Source organism: Agrilus planipennis, unplaced genomic scaffold (genome assembly GCF_000699045.2).
Source record: "Agrilus planipennis isolate EAB-ADULT unplaced genomic scaffold, Apla_2.0 scaffold67, whole genome shotgun sequence".
NCBI lineage: Eukaryota > Metazoa > Arthropoda > Insecta > Coleoptera > Buprestidae > Agrilus > Agrilus planipennis.
The window spans coordinates 324,152-335,217 of record NW_020438908.1 but is presented as its reverse complement, the minus strand read 5'-3'; the positions used below and the strand labels follow the sequence as shown (position 1 = coordinate 335,217).

The following is an 11,066-nucleotide window of genomic DNA, read 5'->3' as shown; positions in this document are numbered from 1 at the left end:
GGTCAACCAAAGTTGTATGCAAAATATTCTTCTGGCCGGGTGTCAAATTTTTTCTTAAAGGCTAAGGAAACAAAAAAATGCGCAACTTATCAGAACTACCAACCTGATTACATTTTATATTATTGTCAACACTATAACACTAGAAAATATTGCCAACATAAAAATATTTTAACGGTTAAAAATATTTGTTATACATTTTGGTTAATAAAATTTACTTTTATTTAATATTGAAATGTGAGAAAATGGAGGGTGATACGACTTTTTCGTTATTTTTTTCGGAATCAGCACACCAAATTACATAGAAATTAGTTAAAATTATTAAAAAAATTTTTTCGTCGTTGGCCTGTGTTATGATTAAAAATCATTACCTACAATTATTCAATAAATATCATAGAGGAGTTAATAGGCAACTACAAAATTACCAATGTACGAAAATTTTGCCCCATTAATGAATGGAGCAGCGTTTTTTCTTCAGCATCAGTATCTGACTTTGAACATAAAAAATCTAAAATGGTCAGGCAGTGAAAAGTTGAAACTGTAAACGATTAAAAAATACTGGAATTTAGTAAAACTGTTTTTCTGCCGCCGCTTGTCATGTTTGAATGTTCTACATACATTCTAGTATATGCATACATACGAACCCACAATCTTCTCCTCTTTTTATTTGTCATCCCACTCATACGATAGTAGAAAAGAAAAAATTAGTTACTCCCTCTTTTTCGAATGTATAATCATCAAATTGATTTGTTCCTATAAAATGTAGTCCTGGACCATAATAACTAATCGATTTAAATTGGAATTATTCAAAATCGGCTTCCTAGTTTAAATGCTACAATGAAGCAACCTAATACAGGCATATGTATCCTGCTGAAATCATAAACCAAAAGAAAATAATATTCTTATTTATCGTTAGCTTTGTCCAACAATTCTTCTTTTCTGGCTATGAGAAAAATTAGCTTTAGTATTCGTAATAACTGATAGGGAAGTAACTTAAGTATTCGACTGTTATGTAGACTGAAGAAATTTTTAATATGTCTGTTATCCACCCCAAAGTATTGCTCGAATTGCGATGTACTTTAAGAAAAGATGCAGAGAAAACAAAAAAATTGAATAACGTTATGTAAAATATCAAAAATGTACAGATAAAGACGTCTATTCTGGATCAAAAAATACACAAACTATATACAAAAACAAAACTTAAGCTAACTTAAGCTAATGTGACTATATGAAAAGAATTAAAAATGACAGAAGTAACATTTGTGAGTATTGTTTGTATAATTTTTATTAGGTGGTAGTTGCTGGTTCATCATATGCAGGAAGTTTAGCAGCATGGGCAAGAATAAAATATCCTCACAAAATAGACATTGCTTATTCTTCTAGTGGTCCTTTATATTCCAAAGCTGATTTCCCAGGTAATGTAAAAGCAACATACATATATTAGTACTTACACCTATAATTAAAATTGTTCCCTAAAAACTGGTCAAAAAATTGAAAATGAAAATATCCTCTACAATTTTTTGTCTGACCTATAAACTTGTATCGTAAATTAAGATTTATTTAAATAAAAATTAATTTTTCGATAAATTAGTTTAAAATAGAAAATACAAAAATTATTATTTTGCGTTATTGTATTAATTGCATTTTAAATAGAAGTAGGAACCTAACCTATTTCAATTAAATTTCATTTATGAAAATATATGCAATTGCCAACTTTCTCTAGAATATTTTGCTAATGTGGAAGAAAATCTACGCCTTGCATCCCCCACTTGTCCGCAACTAATCCGCAGAGCCATGGTTGAAGCAATGGAAATGCTTGAAACTCAAGAGGGTGCTGCCATTTTGTCGGAATTATTTAAGTGAGTTATTCTTTTATTCATGTTTACTCGCACAATTAAAGAAGCACATTTAGTAACGGAGTGTGTAACAGAAATAGATACGCGCAGAAAGTAATAAAGCAATGTAAAACAAGAAAATTAAGTAAAACTGTATATCTGAAATTTCACCCTTACAGAGAAATACGAAGTTAAATGTACAGGTAAATTTAATTCCGGCCCTGGTAAAGAAATGCAAGAAAGCAACGCTGCATTCAATCAATTGAGAATTGGAAGCATCAATGTTGTACTTCTAATGTATTCTTTTGCTCATGCATTGTGTGTTATTTGTTAGTTTAGATTAAGTGTGATTCAAGATCTGATAGTTGTTTATTTTGTTGTTACGAAACAACACATACATCAGACCCCAGTGCACAAAACTAATGATATGTATGACAATGGATGCTCGCTGCAAATGAAATACGTCAAATATTCGACGTTTTTGGGCAACTCAGAAATAATTTCGGTAAACGCCTTGAAGCTTACATTTTCTAACACGGGGTTCATATTTCAAACAAATTTTGTAGTACATATATGTGTATAGCAGTGCCGTTCCCAGAATCAATAACTCCTTGATAAGTAGGTATGTAGGCGGCAAGTCTTTACAAGCAAAAATCAGTAAGCAAATATTTTTTTTTAGTAAGATATTTAGGCTATTGGCGAACCAGCCACAAAAAAGGGTAACGCGCCTAGCAATACCTTGTGATGTGGAAATTTGCCTTAATAAAATTACGAATAAACAGATGACATTAATTTCCTACTAACGCTTAAGTAACCTGTATTTTTTTTTTATTTTGTCTTCTCAAAACATCTTGAGGTGTAATTTACATAGTGCTGCTTGCTATCAGCAATGAAGAAATGTAGTTATTTATTTTTATTTTTATTGTAATGTTATGTTCAGTAGTAATTTATTTGTTCATCTTATACGTTCGATAACCAGTACTGGTTACATTCTCAATCGAACTAGCTGCAGCTGAGTTTTTATCTCATCTTCTAGTTTACACCCTCCAATGCTCCGCGCTTATTTCTGTTACACCCTTTATAGTAGAGAGAAAAACGTAAATAATGTTTTATATCTGGTATTTGTAGTACCTGCGAGCCTCTACAAGGTCCAGTAGAACCAGATAGATCTTATTTCCTTACCAGTCTTTCATCGCCATTTGCGGATGTAGCTCAAACTGCGGATCCTGGTGATTTGGTGAATGTCTGTGAACGTCTGGAGAGTAACACAGGATCTGATTTAGAAAAGTTAGCTCAGTATATAGTACCACTACAATATTGCATATGGACTTATGATTTATTCATAGATTATTATTCAGGAACAAACGTCATAGGATCAACAATGAGAAGTAAGTAGGTTATTGCTCCTTTTTCCTTGACCCACCCTAGTCAAATGTATCATCATCATCATCATACGGTCGTCAGTCTTAAGACTGGTTAGACACGTACCTCCTTTCTTTTCTATCCTGAGTTAATCTTCGCAATATTTTCATAGCCAATATAACAAAAGCTGAAGGTCGAATGATCGAACCCTAACGGCGTACTTTATGATATGGACGAAGGTTGTTGTAGTTCAAGCTACCATAGCACATAACTGCACGATTATAAAAGATGAAATCGTAATAACCGTAGAAAACCTTACCAAAAAGCACAAACAGTAATAATCAGGTGGACTATAGATTTCGCCTATATATTTTATATCAAATCTTACAAATGTTATCTATAAGGTGATGCAGAATCCATCATTATCATAAGGTCGTCAGTCCTAAGACTGGTTAGACACGCACCTTCTTTCCTATCCTGAGCTAATCTTCGCAATTCCATAAAACTAGAACACCCCATATCCTTAACTATTTGCGAACACTGATCTAATCTAGGTCTACCTCTACTGCTCGTAACTCTGTTTCTGTCTCTAACATGTCTCTGACTAGCACTTTATGCCTGAGAAGGTGTTCTACCAACCTATTTCGTCTATTTCTTATTAAGTTCCATAGAATCCGCGTTTCTCCTATTCTTTCTAATACCTCTTCATTTCTAACTTTCTCTATCCTCATCATTTGTCTGTAACACCACATTTCGAATGCCTTTAACCTTTTCTTTTTCGTCGCGCCCACCGTCCATGTTTCGCACGCGTACAGCGCCGCGCTTCAAACATACATCTTTAACAATATTTAACCTTCAACAATTAAATGTATGTAACTTTTAAATAATTCCATATATTCGTTAATAAAATGAGTGTAAATTGTCAGAATGATTCACAGATCCACACATTTAAAACTTTATAGGCTGTTGCTTTCATTTGTAGCACAAAAAGGCATCTGTTGAAACAAGACGTAAACTTATAACAATACTCTCACCTTCAAATTTATAGATTTCAATTCACTGTTCCTATCTATTAGTATCACTTTTCCTATTACATCTATATCATTTATTAAATTACATTTTTCTACATTTTTTATAATTTCAGAATATTTCATTAAATCGTTTTCAAAATTGACACAGAGATAGAACTTTAAGTAAGAAATATTATATATAAATTTATATTACATTTTCTTACAGGAGGCGTCACATGAGTAGTCCCTGGGGATAAAATTGTCTCATACTACTTTTTGACGAAACATTTAATTATAAAACATGATATAAACATCATTCTTACGTAAAATTGTTGTACTTGTTTCAATTTGGTAATTTCAATCGTTTTCGAGGAAAATTTCAGAGCATTTCAATCCTCTAAACCTGAATAGAAAATCATTGCATACCTAATAAAACTTTGCCATCGAAAAAGATACAGGGTGTTAAAAGTGATGTATTATTAATAAGAATAACAATAATTATTAATAAATATAACAAATAGACTTTTCTACGTGACCTCCTACTACTTCTATGATTTTCTTAATTTTTTCGATGGAGGACTGTGTGTCGCCATCTTAGATTTCAAATACAAACGTAGTAACAACATTTCATCCTAAAGGGTTGAATTTTAAAAATTGCCAAAACACGTATTTGCTTATTTCAATAATTAGCAATCTTTGAGTAAATCCGAGTACAAATAAAATATACCCCATGGAAACGTTGCAACCTCGTTTCATTTGAATAATAATATCAAACAATATATATACGAAGTTTCAAGTAAATTCAACCACAAATAAAGTATGTCCCAAACAAAAAACACCTTTTTACCCCCCACCCCGCTTTGAAGGTTGGATTTTTTATGTCCGTCTCCTGGTTGTAAGCTACCTCCCCACCAATATTCNTCGTCCCGAGATATACTGGCCAGTGCATTGATGTCAAATTGACGCCATATTGACAATAGTGTTTGTGCTCGTTTACAATAATTTTGCTCTAAAAGTTATTTAAATTTCTTACAATAAAAAATTACTCAAAGTCTGATGCACACACGCCCGTTTGATATACTACTACATCACATCACCAGTACAATATGGTGGCACACCAGTAGGTACAATATGGCGTCGATTTATGACGTCATCAGCACTGGCCAGTATGTTGGGTTATATTTCGGAACACACCCTTAGTGTAATACACTTACTGTAATATAACTGGAAAAAAAAACAAAACATTAATTTAGCACTACAGTTTATTGAATACACAGTATACAATAATATATGAGATGCCGGTCACTGACAGCTGATTGTAATACCGGTATGCGCATGCGCGCCATTCTATTTTCATAGCCCATCGTAGCGTTGCGAGACAAACGTTGCAAAAGGTCTCGTTTCATGGACTTGAGGTTTTGCTCCCATCGAACCCAAAGGAGTTTCACTTAAAAAAAATAATATAAATACAAAATATTGTAGATATTTTTATTCTCGGTGTTTTAATTATTTACACATAGTCCATGTATTGGAAATCCCTGCTTGAATCTTCATCAAATCTATCTTTTCCATAGTAGTCTGGTTCCATGCTGTCTAGCCTTCCGCCACGGGGATTTAGTTTGCAGAATCCTATGTGTTCTGCTCTTAAGAACTCAATTCCTCCAGGTGCGCGGGATACGCATTCTAACAGGCACATGCTGCCGTACGTCACTCCATCCGATCCACAAATGGGATGTACCGACTTAGGACACTTGCATATAGAAAAGGAGGCTCCACTAATCATAATATAACAAGCAAAAAATAAAACAAATAAAACTATTTTCGTTTCTTTCGACTGCATACTTCAGTTAGCACTTAGATATATTTTTGCGCGTTCTATTCTCTCTATTTAGTGCACCGGTTAAAAAAGAAAATAGAATACCAACACCTAGTATCTTTCTCTACAACAACATTTTAGTAAAGCGTGATTAATCCAATCTTCATATTTTGGTTCGAATAACCTCCAATTACTCTATGTTCCAGTAGTTATGTTTCACCCTCTATAAAACTAAACAAATTTAATATAATTTGGATTAAAAGGTTGGTCGGGAGGGCCACAGATATCCATCTCTTTATATACCTAACTGTTAAAAGCAAAATTACTTATTTTCTATTTATTTCAGCGCGTCAATGGCTGTATCAAACATGTACTGAATTTGGTTGGTATCAAACACAAGCTTTTGGTGACACATTTACAGTAGATCTGTTTTATCAACTGTGCAGCGACGTCCTAGGAGAACAGTAAGTAAAACCTTCACTCATTGTAGCGAATTGTTACCCTGTACAATTAGCATTCTTTTATAAACTCTTTACCTTATTTAGCATTCGATTCTAATTTATATAATTTTTAGATTTACTTCTTCAACAGTCCAAACTGGAGTTAAACGAACAAATTTGTTTTACGGTAACATAAAACCGAAAGTAACACGACTTATTACATACCATGGTACAGCAGATCCGTGGAGCACGGTGGGGTTACAGAATGATTTAAATGACAGTGTAATTACAATTATTGTTAACGGCACCTCGCATTCTGCCGATTTGTACACGACTAGAGATTCAGATCCCGAAGAGTTGAAACAGGCTAGAACCAGAATTATGAACACAATAAGTACATGGATATCTGAAATAGAAGAGATTAAGTTAAATGCAAAACACTTCAAATAACGACTACAACAATAAATCCAATAACGATTACAATAAATGCAATATCTACAACGCCACCAATTATTGGAGATCTTTACAATGTCAATAATAATAATGATCAAAGCCAAATAATTCAATTCCAAAGAAATAAAGTTACTTTTCACAGCTTAGAATCCTTTTTAATTATTAACTTAAAAGAGTTTAAAAATACATAAATGGAAGTCTTTATTTTACCAAAGAACTATGTGTAATTCTAAATCTTTAACTAGCTTTAGGTGTAATCAAATGATTCGATCAATCAAGCCATACGTCTTGACTACTTTCTCGTAGCTTCGATCTTTGAGGACTCTTTGTTTTCGTGCTGAGAGGTTACAGTTGTCCAACGAACTTCTAGCAAACAAATTCTGGTTATGGTTGTTAACTGTAAGAGGGGGAGGTTTCCAGGTCCTACGGAAGAAGAATAATGCTTCAGACTTGACGCCGTTAATAGAGAGTTTCCATTTCCGGTACCAATTTGGGAGTGTTAATTTTCGTGGAATACTGGAGAATTGTTTGGACGGAGTTTAAGAGGCGATGTAATCTGCATAAAGAGCAGTAAAGATCGAGGGATGGCACGTCTGCGCAGACCAGATTGAACGGAAGGAGTGACAGCTTGGGTCCTTGGGAGACACCGCCCGTGACGAATTTGCTGGGGGATAAGGCAGAGCACATGAATGTTTCTGTTAGAGAGGAAGGATCTCATATCCCGATTAGGAAAAGTTGGGTGTTGAGGGCGATAAGCATGGAGATGATACCTTCATGCTAAACTCGAATAAAAGCTTGCTGGATGTGTAGCAAAAGCATGAAAGTGTAATGACCGATTCTATGGTGACTGTGGAAACCGAGTTAAAATCCGNGTACTTCTTTATTTTGGTTTCATTTTTGTCCTCAATGTGGTAGTAAATAAATCACATTACACTTTTGATTAGATTTTGTTTGAGGGACACTGCAGGTTCCTGAGAATTTGGCACTTTGAATAGTAATTTCGTCAAGAAAATAATTTTAAATCTAAATTATTTTTAGAGACCAACTAGACATAGGTTAGTTTTACAGTATGTTATACAAATAAATTAGTTTGTAACTAATTTTTCAGGATATTTTAGCTGAGCCGCCGAAAATTCCTCAGTTTGTAGAACTACCCTTATGCATCTGTAGACTTTTTTACGAAATCGAAGGACAGAAATCCCTGTACTGAATTTAAAAAAGTTGTCACGTTTGTTCTTTCCATTCCTTGTGTCATGCTTGTTGTGAGCGTGTATTCAGCATGATGGAACAAGTATGGAGCAAGGAAAGAAACAGAATGAGTATTTCTTTAGTACAAGCAGAGTTACAAATACTAACAAACTTCGATTTTTAATGTAAAAGCTTTTATGATTTCGTTCATTTCTTTTTAAATCTCCCGGGTTGATCCTTTCGAGAATTGGAAACCTTAATTGTGAGGTTAAATAGGTACTACTTATTATTAGCGTAAATTGAAAATGTATGAGCTCATTTACAAACAACTTTCGTTACAGACCAATATAGATACACGTATGTATCTGATTATATGCTTGTTAAATACTTACACCGTTCTTATTTTGTTTACTGTTGCTTTTCCAAAGTCTTTTCATGAACATTTAGTACATCTAAAATCTCAATATATAATCTTAAAATTCAGTTAGATAAAAGCGAGTTTCTTAAGAGAAAGGTACCCNCCCGTGACGGATTTGCTGGGGAATAAGGTAGAGCACATGAGTGTTTCTGTCAGAGGAAGGATCTCATATCCCGATTAGGAAAAGTGGGGTGTTGAGGGCGATAAGCATGGAGATGATACCATCATGCTAAACTCGAATAAAAGCTTGCTGGATGTGTAGCAAAAGCATGAAAGTGCAATGACCGATTCTACAGTGACTGTGGAAACCGAGTTAAAAGCCGAGGGGGAGTTTGTTTTGTTCCACGTGGTCAAGACGCCGACCCAGATGGATGAATTCTACTACTTATCTCAGCGAACTGAGCAGGCTGTTGGACTTATAACTTGAGGGAGAGCTGAAGGTCTTCCGTTTTTTAGGCTGGGGGCTTTTCTCTTTTTCGGAGATCGGAAGGTAAGGAATATTTTACGTTTAAAGTAGAAGACAAAGAGAGAGAAGTTTTGGGAGGCAGTTTTGGATCGCGCGTGAAAGTCGGCAATTTCCACAGGGCTGGGTAGTGGGGAGCACTGGAGACAGAGACACATTTTGTTTTAGCGGCGGAAGATGTGGAGCTCTATTTCGGAGAGAGCAGATCACTTTCCAAGTACTTTTGAGGTGTGTTTCTGCCTGAGCGATGTAATCATCTGCGGAATTCGGTGAGGCGAGTTTTGTGATCTCGTTTAGCTTAGCACGTTGTGTGAGATCATGGCGTCTTAATCATATGATAAACACAGCAACTTCTTCTTGAAATCGCTAATTTAGGCCAAAAGAAAGTTTCTAATATTTTAGAGTCATTATCTTAAGTAAGAGCAGGTATGTTACACCTATCAGTCCTAAACCATGAACAATTAAAAGCAGTATTAAACAAGTCAACATCCACCTACATACCTGCCTTTGTAAGCCGAAGTCTGTGGAACCGATAACGCAACGTACCGTAAGGTTGCTCAACTCGTACCTGCTGGGGAAAGAATACTGTAGTATTCAGTGCAATTGAAATAAAAAAGAATATTCTGCGTGTACTTAATTTTTATTTAGTCTACTTTCAATCAACAATCATTTAAACTGAAATTCTTTTATCAACATAGGTAATTTTACGTTTCTCTAAAGTGTACCTTCGTTACATTTATGGAACCTAGTCGCCTAATTCGTACCACCTATAGCCTCAGTCGTACCTACAAAATCGACTTTATTAAATACATAATAAGCTACATAGCAAAATATTGAAAAATATTTAATAATTGGAGATTGTAACCGCTTGTAAATTCGCATCGCCAACATTCAGCATTCCGTAACTCGTCGTAATACCGCTCAGGAGGGCGCCACACGTAATCGGTCATACGACTCACCAACGCTACCGTACCACGGAAAGCTACCCTGTCAATGTACCACTATCTCTGGCAATGTCGCGCTAAGCTACCCCTACCCTGGCGGGGCTGAATAAAAGGAGCTTCCCGCTCTCAGAATAGCCAGAGAGAACTCTACCTCCAGGTCCTCTATCAACTTTTCATTTGATGGAACACTAGAGCGGGAAAAATAGAGAAACAACTCTTCTTTCAGGAGCTTTCCGAGATTGGAACCCTTGGCCAGTGCGTTAAGAAAAAAATAACAACGATAGTGATCAATGCGATTCATAGAACCTAGTTAGTTTAACGTTAGTTAGGGATAGACCCTTTTTTGACTGTTGGATTATTCCTTCTATAACGGTTCTTCTGATTTAGTTTGTATGAGTGATACCTGACCCTTTCGGGTGAAGTTGGGCTGTTCATTTGCTGCACGTTTAGTTGTTAGAGATTTAGATTAAGTTTTCATTGTTATCTGGCTACCAATAGGTTACCAAGTCTCACGCGAATTCACGTTAAAATTAAAAACTCTACCAACAGTTGCGAAGGTCACGGCTAGGTATGAATGTTTCGTCACTTGTCGTTTGTGGATAACGCGGCTGCAAAACTGGCTAGTGTTCTCAATCACTGACAGCTTGTTAACTGGATAAATTTTTGCGTATACTGTTTACATCCCTTATCTTTTGGCGCTATCACGAGATAGCTTCTACACTGCCTCCAGATGTTACCTTTCAAATATTCCGGAATATTGATCAGACATAACGTTATTCCGTCCATGATATTGTCACGCAGTGGAGTTTCAAGGAAACTCAAAAACCGTTTTAGACTTTGAAACATTTAAAATTAATTATATATGTATTTCAAAATTATAACGTTGCAATTCTTTCAAAATTCATAAAACAAATAATGAGTTCATTTACTTGTAAAATAAATGTATTGGCTTTCTGCAGCAACGAAACAGTAAGCGAAAAGAATTATCTAGATAAAAAAAATGTGGAACTTCACGAAGTCATCAAAAAAGACAAAGAGAATTTCGAATAATTCTGTTCTGCATGGAGGATATGCTGTTGACGGCTTTTGCGTGCTTCCAGGTGATTGGGCATAGCTGGTGGCGCTATCGGAAAGGGTGGT

General features: G+C 35.1%; 2 protein-coding genes across 2 annotated transcripts in view; one reads left to right on the top strand and one right to left on the bottom strand.

Moving 5' to 3' along the window:
- Positions 1 to 7,047, top strand: part of LOC112904132 (putative serine protease K12H4.7) — a gene marked incomplete at its 5' end in the record, with an annotated part of 17,457 nt that extends 10,410 nt beyond the window's left edge. Inside the window, 5 exons of the mRNA XM_025973438.1 lie at positions 1,289 to 1,412; positions 1,721 to 1,856; positions 2,961 to 3,220; positions 6,367 to 6,484; positions 6,595 to 7,047. Coding sequence (XP_025829223.1) covers positions 1,289 to 1,412; positions 1,721 to 1,856; positions 2,961 to 3,220; positions 6,367 to 6,484; positions 6,595 to 6,910 — 954 coding nt within the window. The remainder of the gene's footprint in view (positions 1 to 1,288; positions 1,413 to 1,720; positions 1,857 to 2,960; positions 3,221 to 6,366; positions 6,485 to 6,594) is intronic.
- Positions 5,439 to 6,108, bottom strand: LOC112904128. Its single transcript, XM_025973430.1, has 2 exons — positions 5,719 to 6,108; positions 5,439 to 5,651 (listed from the first exon to the last, which is right to left on the bottom strand). Exons 1-2 carry the CDS (start codon positions 6,042 to 6,044, stop codon positions 5,558 to 5,560), a joined length of 420 nt encoding a protein of 139 aa, XP_025829215.1. The 5' UTR covers positions 6,045 to 6,108; the 3' UTR covers positions 5,439 to 5,557.
- Positions 7,048 to 11,066: the final 4,019 nt, after the last annotated feature.